Raw genomic sequence first — 14886 nt, 5'->3', positions numbered from 1 at the left:
TGAGTGTGGATGCAAACTCCAGCCCTGAATTCAAATTCTGTGATTATTCCCTATACACTTACCTTGCACACCTTTTTGTTTTTATTCTCTTCTGATCCTCTTGAGCACAGGTGGAGTGATTAGAAGTGATCTCTTTCTATTTTCTTCCTGGAAATGCTCCAGAAGTCACTAGCTTTATCAAAGTGCCTCTGGCATGGCTGGGCAAGGCAGGAAAAGTGGAGACTTTTTGAAAGTTGTGTTTGGTACCTTTAGTTTGTTGAATAACTTCAAGTCTGGAAAAGGGAATCAGCACAGAAAACCAGGACCCTTGCCTCACTGCTCTCATATGAAACAGTTGATGGATTTAAGTCCCCTTCCTTTCCATTCTTTTAACAAGATATGATGCTGCGGCTGCTGCTGCTTTGTCCTGGCCAATGGCTATCAAAGGACACAGCCACTGAAGATGTGGGTTTTAGTGTTTATATTTACATGGGTCAGGTCAGAATAAGCAATGGGTTATAAACTATTTCTGAGCAAAAACATCTGATGGTGCAGACAGTGTGCATGTATGGCAGGAGTGCTTGTGTCTCCTGAACACTTGGACTGGGCCCTGAGCCAACTGACTTGCTTTTCAGGTCCAGACCCAGGCATTTCATCCCCCATCCCCCAGTTTCCAGGGCTTTGTTGCAGGGTTAATTTTCTGATTGAGTTCCACCATCAGCCACCCCCCACCAACAACCTCCCCTTCTCCCTCCTGATCTCCTGCCCTCTTTGAGCTGACTGAGCAGCAAAAGTCTAATGGGTTGTGCCCCCAGACCTCCAAGCCCTCCTCTGCGGGTGTCAAAGGATAGCCCAGTTCGAGCTGGGCTTTGTCAGCATCCCCGTGGTAGTTTGCTTTCTAGGTGGGGCTGATTTGGGGACAATGCCACAGGCCAGGTGGGAAGGATTAGAATGAAAAGCCAGAGGGAGGGCCGCTCTTCTCAGAAACCATTGGGCCCTCACTTCCCAAGTTACCTTCAATCCTACCATTCTATTGACTTCTTTCATGAACTGGAATTAGAGCGCACAAACTTATTTTTCCCTGGTAGATGGTGTGGTAATCTTGTCCAGGACCAATCCTCACCTCTAGTGTGGATCGCTCATGCTGGAGTTTCCAGATTCCATGAAAGTAAGGAAAGAAGGGGTGTGTGTGGCTGGCTCATTCTAAGCAGGCACTGGGAAGAGAGCTTTTATTGCCTCAGCCCCTCCTAATATCCAGGTCAACTTTATCTGTCTCTTTGCCTCTCCCTCTCTTCGTGTAATTATTTTGGGTTGAGTTTCTCAGTGGAAACATCATTGTCTGGGGCTTGAGTTCTGTGGGTTTTTTTCCTTAAGAGACAAGCGCTGCTCTGAGCCTCCTCCTCAGTAGGATTGTAGACCCTGGAGCCCTTAGCTGTGCAGAAGGGAGAGAATCTGGATTCAGGACCCCAAGCTAGGGCTCTGTGGCTTTCTGAGATTCAATTTAAAGAAGAGGCTAGCTGTTAGAGAGCCAGGAATATCTCATCCTTTTTACTGGGTCTTTGTAAACCCGAATGGTGTACCTGTTCTGATACCTCCCTTCACTGCTGTGATAGGGCCCCAGGAGCCCAAGGAGTCTGGACTGAGGAGCTGAAGTAATAGAGATCTCTTTGTCCTTGAGTCCTACAGAAGAACTCTGGGATCCATTTTCTTCTTCCACTGCTAGGAAGATCCACTGTGTGGAGATGGGAGTGGGAGGGAGATGAAATTTAGGACTTGGGGAAGTTGGGCTATCTAGGACCTTGTTCAGCTTCTAATGACCAGGCCTTAGAAGCTACAATGAAAGGTTGAGTAGAAGGCTCCAGGTATGCTGGGGAGCAAGTGCAGGAAGGTGGCCACTTCTCTCCACCTGACACAAGCACAGAGAAAGTTCTGCATCATGTGCAGTATTGGGGGGTGGGGTGGTGGAACGTGTGGGCTTAATTCCCTGGGATCTCTTTAGTTCTGCATGGGTCACAGCTCTGACGGAGTTAGAGGAGGCTAGGTTCTGTCCTTGAAAGATTCCCACTTCTCCAGCCCCCGGCCCAGGACATCACACCTGAACACACAAAAGTATATGTATGTGGCCAAGTATGGTATTAAAAAGGTCAGAAGCCCAGGCGGGACACAGTAAACTGGCCTTAAACTAACTTCCCAGTTCCTGTCCTGCCCCATTCTTCCCATCAGCCCAGCCTGAAGACCATTTGTCCTCCCCCTCCACACTCCTGTCCTCAAGCCCTAAGCAACTGTGGAGTTTCTTCCTTTCGGCTTCCCTGGAAAACCAAACCCCTGGAGCAACCCCCACAGAGGGTGGCAGCCAGGCTCTCGGCGATCTTTAGTGTCCTGTTGGCCTGTTGAGTTGTAGGGGGGTTGGAAGGCAGTGTGGAATCATGAGGCCAGATCCTTATCTGATCAAATCCACTTTTCAGGTTCAAACTCCAAATATCTCAGGGCTGCTTCTTTGTTCAAATAGTGGAGAAAATTCTTGTCTAGAAAATACTTCTTTAAAAAGTTAATTTTCTGGTTGGAAAACCCAGCATATGTGTGTGTGTGTGAATGAAGAGAGTAAGGGTCAGGTCCCTCATTTTGGATTGTGTCTCTCCCCCTCCTCTGGGTGGAGGATGGGGGCGTGGGCTGAGGCTTTATTGAGGGTGCTTTTCCTGTTGGGAGTAGTGGTGGGTCATAAAACCTAGAGGAGGTTGTTTTGATCTGGTGACTTCTCAGGAAGTAGCATTTGAGCTTTTGCTTTGTAAATCACTCTCCCCCAAACTGGCCAACTAGATTGGATTGCACTTCCCCAAGCCCACCTGGGGCCCTTCTTACTTCCCTTTCCCCAGTAAACCAAAGCAGAAAAATCAAAGGAAGTCCAGGGGCCCCCAAATCCTCTGCCTCCAATAAGAAAAGGGCTCACTGGTGATTTGACCCCTCTAAATCCAGCATGATCTGGGTGGTATGGCCATAGTTCTCCTTAACATTCCAGATTTAAAAATCATGCCATCTTTCATTTTCTTTTGCCCAAGCAGACTTTGATTCTCCCAACCCCTCAGTTAAAAAACAAGTAACATGGAAGGTAATCAGTTTCTGAGCCTGGTGGTAGATACCATGACTCCTGGGGGCACTACTCTCTTGTGGGGTTGCCGTCTCACTGTGATGCATTTCCTGAGCCCCCAACCCCTTCTTGACAAGGTGGGACTTCGGGTGTGTAAGAGAGAGCTCATGAAGAGAGGGGATGGGACTGAGGCATCGTTTAGCATTATATGAATGAAGGAAACTCTCTGCAGTCAGTGACTGGGTTTTATGTAATTAAGATGCATGCTGGGGTGTGAGTGAAAGCCCACAGTCTCCTCACTAACTGAACTGTAATTTTTTTCTAACTGAACTGTAACAACAACAACAAAAAAGCATTTTACCTAAATGGCTCCATTTTGTAATGTTAATGACCCTTTCCCTCCTAAAGACACCCCTGCTTCTCAAGGGTCCCTCTGCCAGCTTTGGGCTAGGGAGCTAAGGGGAAAAGAAGTAAAGAGGCTTCTACCTCTGTCTCAGTTCAGGCTACATCGTTAGGATGCTTTCAGGCCCAGACATCAGGGCTCCTATCCACAGCCAGAGAAATGCCCCGTATGCTGGAAATGAGGCCATAGATTATACGAATTCCTGGGCCCTCTTAACACTTACTTGCACAGACTCCAGTTTACTCTTCATTTCCCAGAGAAGTCTGGGTTGGGACATCCCAAACCCACAAGCATCAGAGAATCTCCCTCATTCCTAAGGCTCGATACAAATACACTGCCTTTATAGAGAGCTGAGCACTTCCATAGCTGTATATGTGAAAATATATTTATAGATCGCTCCACTATAATAGGATGTATGTTTTCCATCTCTCTCTACTCCACATTTAAATGCAGATTTATAGATCTTTAGATTTATAGATCCACAGTGAACATAACAGTCCTCTGTCAGATTTCTGTGTGCACATTACCAATCTCTCTATAGTGCTGGATGTATAGGCTGGGATGTATTGGTATAGCACTTCCTAAATATCTGGATGAATATTTTGGTGAGCTTTTTTTCCCCCCTTGGTTGGAAAAAAACTCTGAGTGTGTTGTTCAATCTCTATTTTGAAAAATTTATCTAGATTATGCAAAAGCCCCAACTCATAAAATAGCTACATTTTGAAGCTATATATTTGGAGATCTTTATAGTCTTTGCAGTTTTGCTGAAAACTTAAATATTCGAAAGTATGTTTAGAGATGGTTCCATAATACATGCATCTATATGTAGGGGCATAGATCTCCCTCTAGAAGGATATAAACTTAATTCATCTCTCTGTCTACCTCTGTGTCAATAAAGACATCAGGTAAGTGTCTTTATTGGGGATAGGGAACAAATATCCTTCTGGCTGTTTTGCTTATTAAACAGAGTGATTCTGTTGCTGTCTTCAAGGTTCCCACCAAATAGAGTCCAAAGGAGTTAGCTGCCTCCTGAAAACCTACTCTAGGGACCACAGCCTTCTCACAGGCTTCCCTGTGACTTGAAATCCCAGCCCAGTCTCCCCAACCTGCAGTACCTCCCAGAACAGCCGCTAAGAAAGGAGAGAAAAGGGAAGAGTCCTGGGAGTAAATGCTCCTCTTGGCTCCCAGGGTGGAGAGGTTGAGAGAGGGGAGCATGAGTCTCCCCAACACACTGGGCCTTTGAAATTTGGGGAGAAGTGTTCAAGGCTCCCACTATTTTTGGAGGGTGCCCAAATGGTGCCAGGGTCACTGCCCTACCCATAAATGCCTCCTCCCCAATTGTTCTTGGTGCCCAGGGCCCAATTAAGCGGCTGCCTCACTCCCGGCAGCCGAGCTCTTATCGGCCGGGGATTGATGCCTTCGCGGCTCCTGTATATCATTTCCAAGATTTTTTCTGTCCAACTCCTCGGCTCCTTCGGCTTCCGCGGCTTTGACTAATGATTGCTACAGATGCCAACGTCTCCAGAATCCTAATAGCCAGGCAGGCGGACTCCTATTTACCCGGCAACATTGCCGCGGGGGAAGGGGGGCTGGGGGAGCAAGGATTGGGGTGTTGCAGGTTGTGGGGGACAGGGGAGAAGGTTGTGATCAACTCAAGTTTCCTTGAACTTCTTCCCCAGTGAGAAACACATTCCCAACTCCCTCCTCTCCCTGAGGGAAAAATAGAATCATAAAATAGGGCTAATAGTAACTCATAGTTTGCCTCTTCGGAAAAGATCAAAGAATGAACAGGACATGGGAGAATAATCAGAGAAGTGTTTATTACTTGTAAATAGATGAGAGATTAAGCAGGAGACCAGCAGTTTAGGGAGGAAAAAGGAGGGTTTCTTTTCTTCTCTTGTCCGGAGGAGGAGAGAAAGGGAAAGTCAGCCACGGTGGGAATAGGGGCTCCTTTTAAAATTTTCGCGTCTTCCCCGTCCTCTCCCCACTCCAAATCTAGTCTTCCCGTTCGTGAAAATGCCTCCCCGTTCCCCCTTTCTTCGCCTCACCTTCGGTCCCTCCGGTGTAGGGATGACCCGCGTGTTGCCGACCCGGGTGCCTCCTCCCAGAGGCCGCTCGGGTGCCCGCTGGGGCTGCCGGAGTGCTGGGGCCTCTGTCTGGGGGTGGGGAGAAAATCAGACCCAACAGCCCACTGCGGGCTGGGGGTCGCCGGCCCTGCAGGTCCCACGCGGGCCGAGTGGCGGAAAGTTGCAGCCGAATCCGCTTCTCCGGCGCTTCTGGGCCGCCAGCGGGGCCAGGTCTTTGGGGGGAGCGGCTGGAGTTCCCCGCCGAGCCTGCAGCCTGGGCACCGCGCTTCCTCGGGTCTCCATCCTGACCTTCCCAGACATACACACTTCATGCCGGTGAAGAGCAACACAAAAAAGCCGAGCAGCCCGGCTCCGAGCCCAGGCGTGGAGTGCTCACTCCAACCCGGAATATTTTTCTATCAGAGAATAATGGAGCACAAAATAATTCAGCAGAGCGGATGGGCAAGAGCGCAGTGTGGGAGCCCCGCGCGGTGGGCCGGCTGCAGAGCGGGCCGGCCGCCCGGCCCCGGAGGACCATTTCGTTGGAGTGTAGAGCGAGGCCGCAGCCCAGCCCCGACCCAGCCCGAGGGCCAGTCTCTAAATGACGGCTCCTCAAGAGGACTCGGAAAAGCAAAAAGGGAGCCGAAAAATTTAAACAGTCTGAAGGCAGAGGCGTCCCGACGCGGCCAAAGCGAAAATCAATCACGTAATTAAAACGGGGAGAGGGAGAGGCCCGAGGTTGGGGGTCCCGGGTTCGGAGGAGGCGCCCAAGGTGTGGGCCGAGGCGGGTGAGTGGCCCGGGGATGGGGCTCGCCCGCCGCGGCCGGGAGCGCGAGGGGCTGCGGGGAGGTTTATCACAGATCGCTATTGATTCCCGCTAGGCTGGGGAGAGCAGGCTGTGTGTCCTCCTCCAGGCCGGATCCTGAAACCGACCGCTGGGCCTTTCCCGGGCTCCCCCATTTTTATGGGGTTGCGGCACGCAGTGAAAGACAGCTCCCCAGATCCCAGGAGTGCCGGATCTGTCCAGGCAAGTTTGAGAGAGCAGGTGGCACCAAGGCACTGCCTCCGGGTTTAAGGGGATAGAGGAAGGTGGTCCCCTAGTTTCAGGCACTTACATGTTCCCCTCCGTCTGGATTCCCCCAGCCCAGGAATCCAGGCTTGCCTTTAGAATGACTCATCTAAGGGCAGAGGCTTGGAAGGGATGTGGGTAGGCTTATCAGCGGGAAACTTGGGCCTGAGCTAATCGGATCCCTTAGGGGGTCCCAGGGACCCCAGAGAAGGAAAGGGAACAGTTTTTGGAGGAAGGAAAGAAGGCACGCAGGGAGCTCTGTTTGTGAAGGAATGATGTTCTTGTTATTATTGAGGTTAATGATGGTAATGATTGGGTATGGCTGGGTCAGCCTGAGAGAAGAGCTCTCCACAGCCCTTTCTCACAGAGGCTTCTTTGGAGAAGTCACTGGCTGTCCAACCTAGCTGTAATTGGGGAGAATAAAATGAAGACCTTTCCTCCCTTTCCCTGCCCTTTCCTCCCCCACTCCTTAAGAACTCCAGAAAAAAAAAGGGAACACCTTATAAAATCTTCATCACCCATCCCAATCATTTCCCCTCTGCTCTCTCCAGTAAAACACATCATTTTGGGGCACTGGGCTTTTGCCAGGCACCCTTCTTATGAAGTTCAGCAAGCAGTTACCTGGCTAAGTCCCCATGAATGAATTCTGACTCTGGAGGAGACCCAGGATTCTCTTGCCTGCTCCATGAAATTCTCCCTCTATCCTTGGCTCTCTGTCTCTGCCTTTCTTGCTCCAGGGTGCCTCAACCCATGAGTCCCTGGCAGCTCTGAGGCCAAGAACAGATTAGAGTATCTTGAGATGCCCTCATTAACCCCAAAAGGAATCCCACCTACCTATTGGCTTCTCCATTCTGGGAGTACCAGGTCAGCTCTCTGGAAGCTACCCTAAACCAGCCTAATTCCTAAATCTTTCAAAACCACATTTAGAGTGCTTTAAAAGTCCTTTCACCACCCCCCCCCACACACACACACAGGAAAGTTCAAGTTAGAAATACTCAGCAGCGCAAGCTTCCTGCAGCACTGTCAGAATTTTTCAGTAACAACAAAAATAAGAATTAAAGCTTTCATCAAAGGGAGAATGGGACACCCCCACCCCAGTTTTAAAGAGGATATAATCCTGAGTGGGGAGTAGGGGTCAGTGAGGCCAGGATAAGCAAAGAAGAGGATGGGGAACCCAACCTCTAACTAACAGTTTCTCCAGCATAAAAATGAAACATCAAATTCGTTAGCCCAGGGCCTTCATTTTTCCCCTTCCACATTATAACTAGTTATTGAACTCACTGGAAGATCTAAAGGCCATTTGCGAAGAGACAAATTTCAATGGAGTTTCCCCATCAATAACCCCATGGCAGTGACCTATTGGAACAAGTCAAACACCCGAGGTGAAATGCAGGTCACTCTGTCTAACCAATATTAAAATGCGGCCACTTTTTAAAAAGCCACTTTAAATGAGATTTGAGGAAAATTGAATTCCAAGGAAGGCAAAGCAAGGAGGGGGAAATTCACAAGAGGACCTTGCCTATGGTCTCCGAACAAACAAGAGAAATTCATCTTTAATATTTTAAAGGGGGGCAAATTAACATTCCATGATTGCTTTTTTTTTTTTTGAGACTATAAGCGATTCCAGGAGGAAAAAAAGGTTGAGTATTTTCTGGTGACACGTCTGGGTTATTAAAATCATTTTAGACCAATTCATTACTTTTACTGACAAGAGATTTAAGAAAAAATCAATTAAGCATTTGCATATTCTTTTGCATACATTAGCCCTGCCTGCTGGCATTAGAAGAGGACAAAACACACACATATATACATATACACACACAGCAGGGGAAAATGGGAGCCTTGCTTTAGTTTGGGGTTTGCAAGTTGCTTGGAGAAAAAAAAAATAAAAATGAAATAAATTACTTGATTGTATACCATCTAAAAGTCAATTTATTTGAGGAAGAGGAAAGAGATGTGTTGCAATGTTTAATCTCTAAAACAACAACAAAAACCATATACACACGCGCGCGCGCGCACACAGTCACATCCTGCCCTTCTGAGAGTAGGGAAAGGAATGACCCTCATTTTCCCCTCTCTTTGCCCTCCAAATCCTGAGTTGGCTCTCACTATTTTTCTCCCTAGGAAAATCCAGGGAGTCTGAGAGGTGAGATTTTAATGCAGCAGAGAATCAGTGGAGTCGCTGAGGTCTCTCAGCCGGCAGCTCGTTACTGGGGAGGGGAGGAATATGGGTTACCCAACGGTCAGTATGGTAATCCGGGCACAATAAGGCCTCGCACACAATGGACACATATTTTTCTTCAGCGGTGTCAGAAGGGAAGCGCTTTGTACTAAAACACGTTTCCGAAAGAGAAACCAGATCAAGATTTAGAAAGAATATGGGGGGGTGAGGGATGCGGGTAGCATTCGGAGAGTGATTGTTTGGAGTCTGGCAAAAGGTGATCAGAAAAAATAAAAAAAAATAAAATCGGGGCTGAGAGAGGTAGAGGGCAGAGCAGGGGTTGGAGATCCCTGGGCTGATGAGGCAGGAGGATGAAACACAAAAGGAGATACAAGGATTCATCATGGACAAGAGCTGCTTTAGTGCCCCCCCCAACCCATTAAGCTAATGCTAGGTACAGGAGCCCTCAGAAGGGATCTTATTTCTATGCTCGCAATAATATCCAGGTGAAAATGTTTGTATGTGTGTGTCTGTGTAGCGGACTCTGGCTTGCTGTTTTCTTCATGTGATAGGCGACTTTCTTGCTACTGAGATATAGAAGCCCAAAGAGAGTTTTTTTGGTAAATGATGTAGATGCATGTGGACAAATTTGGGGAAATCTCCCAGATTTCACTTTCTGGACCCAAATGTCAAGTTAGCTGTGCAAACCTGGAAAGAAAACTCCATGTATTTATGGCTGCATGAGGAGGCATTTAATACAGCAATAAATATTAATAGTATGAATGCACATAGACTTGACATTCAGTTCAAGGCATCTGAACTCTCTTGGATCTACCTACACTCACTGGCCCAAACTGGGTTTCGTGCTCCCCTTCCCTAGACCCACCCGCAGGAGCTCAGAATCCTGGGGAGTGGAGGTGTAAGATGGGCCGTGCCTTGGAAAGGACTTCCTAGCAAGCCCAAGAGGGTGAAAAGAAGGAAGAAAAGCAAGTTGAGGCGGGGGCAGGGCTGGTAGAAGGTGACAGTGAGGGCTGGGAGGAGGGGAGCCAGGTGGAGGTGAGACTATTCCTGGCCGGCATAGGGTGGGGCAGCCTGATCCAGGTGCAGGCCTAGAAGGGAGGATGGGGGTGGGGCTGGAAGGCTTTCTCCTTCAGCAACCTTTCCCCCGCCCTACCTGAGCTCTTAGGAGCTCTGCCCCTTCCCAGGTGGCGGGGCTGGGGCTGGGTTCAGAATTTTTACGTAGGACAGCAGTCAGCATTGGTTTCCCTTTGGCACTGCTAACAACTTGTAATTAACCCACCCCCCAGCACCAATAATAAACCCCGAATCACTACCAACTAAGCAGCAGCCTTCACCTTCTCACAGTCTCAAGCTCCTCTTCCAACCAAACCAGCCAATCTTCACACGCAGAGGGTCCCGGATAAGAGTGGGCAGGAGTTCTCAACCAACTTTGGAAATTTGAGGATCGCCTCTAAGAGATGGTCAGCTTTCAGGGAGTTCTGGTTCTCTCTCCCATCTAGTGGCAGCGAGTGGGCACTGACCTCTGGGCAAGTGGTTTCCAGGGACTCCCAAGTACTGGCTCTTGGTGAGAGTAGGGTAGGGGGACTTGAACGTGGCAGGAAGAAAGGTGGACAGGGCCCAGGCAGGGGGAATCAGCCCTTTGGGGCATCGGTTGTGGCCCAGCTCTCTAGCCTCAGGGTGAGCCCTAATTTGGAAGTGAGAACCCTCTCTGGCATCCCAAAGGTGGTGAGAGACAGGTTGGGAAACTCCCGCCTTCAGCCTCCCTCTCACAACGGTTTTATTTTTTTCCCTTTCCCCTCCTCATTCCCTTAATTGCAGATGTTCTAATTAAACCCTCAAATAGTTGTTATGCCGTTTTAAAAGGTACTTATTCAAGTGTCAACCAGGCTGGGCTGGGAGGAGGCAGCGTAGGGCGGCGAATTAAAGGTAGATTGACTAATCACAGCGGCGATCATAATAATAAAATCAGAGGGGAAAAAAATCACATTACGACTTTTCGTGGAAAGGAGGGAGCAGGCAGCCAGCGGCCGCCAGCCCTGCGCCGCCGCCGACACAAAGAGTGCGGGCGATTCCGCGAGACTGATTTATGACGTTTTACAGCCCTATAAAAGCTGTAGCGACGAGGCAAGCGCTCCTACCACCGCTGGCAGATTTAGTCTAATAAATAAAACATAAACAGTTAACTTTATGTGTCACTTTTATTGTTATCAAGTAAAATATAGCCGAGCCCCGGCAAGCTATGATTTTAAACTATAATTGTTATCAAGTGCAACAAGGGGACCCAGCTCCCTCCCTGGGCTCTCCCTTCTGCCACCCCCCCAACTCTGAGTTATGGGATCAGTTAATTAGAATTGGTGGCATGACGTGGCCACCCCTAGCTGAGGGGGGGGTGTCAGAAAGCCGGTCTTCTTGCCCCCTCCCTCCTCCATGGCCCTGCCACCCCACCATCAAGGCTATTCCTGTGGGTGGGAGGCAAGAGAGAGGGGAGGGCGCAGGAATGGGCTGGAGACCCCCAAGTCCCGCCCAGCCTCCCCGGCTTCGTGAGCTCACCCCTCAGCTTTTGGAAGGCAGCCTGGAGCTGACCCTTGGGGATGCGTGTTTACATGTAAACACATGTGTTACATGGATACAATCCCTGGCCGGAAGCAGGCTCTACTCACGCAGGCCTTCCTCCTAGCTAGGTCTGCCCTCTGTGGGGATGGAGAAAGAAGAGCTCCCAGGGCCTGGGCTGGGCACCACCCCAGGGGACTGGCCCCTGGCAGAGTGCTCTCCCCCCTGCCCCAAGTCCTCGGGAACCGGCCTTGGAAGTAGTTGTCAGAAAGCCGCAGGCCAGGCAGAATGGAGAGCAGAGACAGCTGCCAGCGGAAGAGATCCTCTGCTCCGGGCTGGGCAGGGAGGGTCAGTGGGCACTTGGGGAGGGCAAGGCTTCTGAACTATGCTTTTGCCAACCACTTCCTGTCTCTCTTCAGCGGGGGGCTCAACCCCCAGACCTCCAGAAATGACGTCAGAATCATTTGCATCCCGCTGCTTCTACCAGCCCGGTCCAGCTGGGACCCTGCCTCGCCGGCCCCCTGGCCAGAGGGTTGGGTGAGTGTGTATGGAGAAGAGGACTGGACTCTGGTCTCCTTGGATGTGGGGGTACTACAGGCTCACCAGCCTCCTGGGCTCAGCCTGGGCCCCTCCCCATCCAACCTACACTCCAGTCCTCATTCAACTTCCTCTTCCTGCGAAACAGGGGCGCTGCCCCGTGACCTACACAGACTGAGACAGGATCGCCATGAATGGGGACCTCTGGAAAAGCTCGGGAGCCGAGGCCCGAGGGGTACACCGGAGATCCAAGGGGAGACTCTGGGAGGGGGCTGAATCACAGCCTCCCAGCAGGCTCCCAATGCCCAGGCTTTGGAAAGGAGCTGGGGGCTTCCCATCTCCTCTTGCAGGGGAGGGTTGTCAGTCGGAGGGGTGTGTACTGGGGGCACCCCAGCCCCTGCCAGCTAACCCCACATCACCACCACCACCCCCCAGCACCACCACCACCACCACACACAAAAAAAATTGGATACATTTTGAATAAAGCGATTCGGTTCCTTATCCGGGGACTGGGTTGCTCCGTGTGATTGGCCGGCGGAGTCACATGGTGAAAGTAACTTTACAGGGTCGCTAGCTAGTAGGAGGGCTTTATGGAGCAGAAAAACGACAAAGCGAGAAAAATTATTTTCCACTCCAGAAATTAATGATCATGAGCTCGTATTTGATGGACTCTAACTACATCGATCCGAAATTTCCTCCATGCGAAGAATATTCGCAAAATAGCTACATCCCTGAACACAGTCCGGAATATTACGGCCGGACCAGGGAATCGGGATTCCAGCATCACCATCAGGAGCTGTACCCACCACCGCCTCCGCGCCCTAGCTACCCTGAGCGCCAGTATAGCTGCACCAGTCTCCAGGGGCCGGGCAATTCGCGAGGCCACGGGCCGGCCCAGGCGGGCCACCACCACCCCGAGAAATCACAGCCGCTCTGCGAGCCGGCGCCTCTCTCAGGCGCCTCCGCCTCCCCGTCCCCAGCCCCGCCAGCCTGCAGCCAGCCAGCCCCTGACCATCCCTCCAGCGCCGCCAGCAAGCAACCCATAGTCTACCCATGGATGAAAAAAATCCACGTTAGCACGGGTAGGCAACTTTGCTTTTTGCTCTCCCCCTCCCCTCTTCCCCAGCGCTCCCCACCCTCCTCGGCCCCCGCCGGCCCCGTCCTCCTTTCTCTCCTTCCCCCTCTCTCTCCAGGAGCGACTCTGGGTTAGCACAATTGAACTGGATTTACGAGCGAGAATGGGTAATTACATCCCCCATAAATTTTATGGCTTAGCTACTCTGGGCAGTCCGAGCCATGTGCTACGATCTGTTATGTATGTGTGAAAACTATGCTCGCTTTCTAAGGGCGCATAAATAATTCAGTGTCGTTACAATGAGGATTCCCCTCTTATTACACTACAAAGTCTCCAGCTCCCTTCAACTTCTTTATAACCCATTTAGCTTGATGACTTTATTTCCATCACCCCCTCCTCCTGTTCCAACAGAGCTGAGGATGGGGTGAGGGTGGGGGGCGGGGAGCCTGCTGCCTTTGAACCCCACTATTTGCTTTCCCCCCCTCCCCTCAGTGAACCCCAATTATAACGGAGGGGAACCCAAGCGCTCGAGGACAGCCTACACCCGGCAGCAAGTCCTGGAATTAGAGAAAGAGTTTCATTACAATCGCTACCTGACCCGAAGGAGAAGGATCGAGATCGCCCACTCGCTGTGCCTCTCTGAGAGGCAGATCAAAATCTGGTTCCAAAACCGTCGCATGAAATGGAAGAAGGACCACCGACTCCCCAACACCAAAGTCAGGTCAGCGCCCCCGGCCGGCGCTGCGCCCAGCACCCTCTCCGCAGCCACCCCGGGCACTTCTGAAGACCACTCCCAGAGCGCCACGCCGCCGGAGCAGCAACGGGCAGAGGACATTACCAGGTTATAAAACATAACTCAGACCCTGCCCCCATCCCAGGCCCCCCATCCTCCCCTCACACACAAACTGACTCTTATTTATAGAATTTAATATATATATATATTTTGGTTCTTTTCTCTCTTCCTCCCACCTTCCCCCTTGTCAATTCCAAACAGACAAAACAGATAAACAAACAAGCCCCCTGCCCTTCTCTCCTTTCCACTGTTAAGGACCCTTTTAAGCATGTGATGTTGTATTAGCATGGTACCTGCTGGGGTTTTTTTTTTTTTTGGTTTTTTTTTTTAAGGCCATTTTGGGGGGTTATTTATTTTTTAAGGAAAAAAACCTGCAAAAATTATATATTACAAGGTGTGATGGTCTGGTTTGGGTGCATTTCAGGGGAAATGAGGAAAAGAAAAAAGGAAAGAGATTTTTAAGCCAGTACTCCTTCTCCTCCTCCTCCTTCCCCCCTCTTTCCTTAGGCCTTTTGCATTGAAAATGCACCAGGGGAGGTTAGTGAGGGGGAAGTCATTTTAAGGAGAACAAAGCTATGAAGTTCTTTTGTATTATTGTTGGGGGGAGCTGGGAAGAGAAGGGGGAAGACAGCAGACAAAGCTAAATGCATCTGGAGAGCCTCTCAGAGCTGTTCAGTTTGAGGAGCCAAAAGAAAATAAAAATGAACTTTCAGTTCAGAGAGGCAGTCTATAGGTAGAACACCCCACCCCACCCCCCATCATGGTTATTGTGTTTTTGGACTGAATTTACTTGATTATTGTAAAACTTGCAATAAAGAATTTTAGTGTCGATGTGAAATGCCCCGTGATCAATAATAAACCAGTGGATGTGAATTAGTTTTACGTCAATGTCTGATGGTTTCTTTTTCTCCCCCTCCTCCTTCTGGCCTGGTAACATCCCACCTTCTCTCTAGAGTTGCTGAAGTTTACTCTAAGCAAATACACAAAGCTTAACTCTCAACTCCAGTTTCCCAAGGTCCTTAGGAGATCCAGCAAAAGGTTTGGGGCAGAGGATGTCAGGAGAGGGGATGTAGAGAGTAGGGCTCTTCTTCCCTGAGTCTGTAGGGGCCAGACTCTCCTGGGGGTCTCACTTTTCTAGAGTTAAGCA

At 50.1% G+C, this 14886-nt stretch overlaps 1 protein-coding gene across 2 annotated transcripts in view; it reads left to right on the top strand.

Moving 5' to 3' along the window:
• HOXC4 (homeobox C4) overlaps positions 1-14604 on the top strand; it is a 37645-nt gene extending 23041 nt beyond the window's left edge. Inside the window, exons 2-4 of one of the 2 annotated variants that reach the window (XM_065934259.1) lie at positions 11754-11871; positions 12509-12953; positions 13439-14604. In XM_065934259.1, the coding sequence (XP_065790331.1) occupies positions 12515-12953; positions 13439-13794 (795 nt within the window). In that variant the 5' untranslated portion in view covers positions 11754-11871; positions 12509-12514 and the 3' untranslated portion in view covers positions 13795-14604. Of the gene's footprint in view, positions 1-11753; positions 12954-13438 lie in introns of both variants that reach the window. The other variant, XM_065934258.1, reaches the window with a different exon arrangement.
• The last annotated feature ends 282 nt before the right edge of the window (positions 14605-14886 follow it).

This window comes from Muntiacus reevesi, chromosome 4, assembly GCF_963930625.1.
Source record: "Muntiacus reevesi chromosome 4, mMunRee1.1, whole genome shotgun sequence".
Lineage (NCBI taxonomy): Eukaryota > Metazoa > Chordata > Mammalia > Artiodactyla > Cervidae > Muntiacus > Muntiacus reevesi.
Note: the sequence above shows the minus strand (reverse complement) of the source record. Positions and strands in the feature narration are given on the sequence as shown.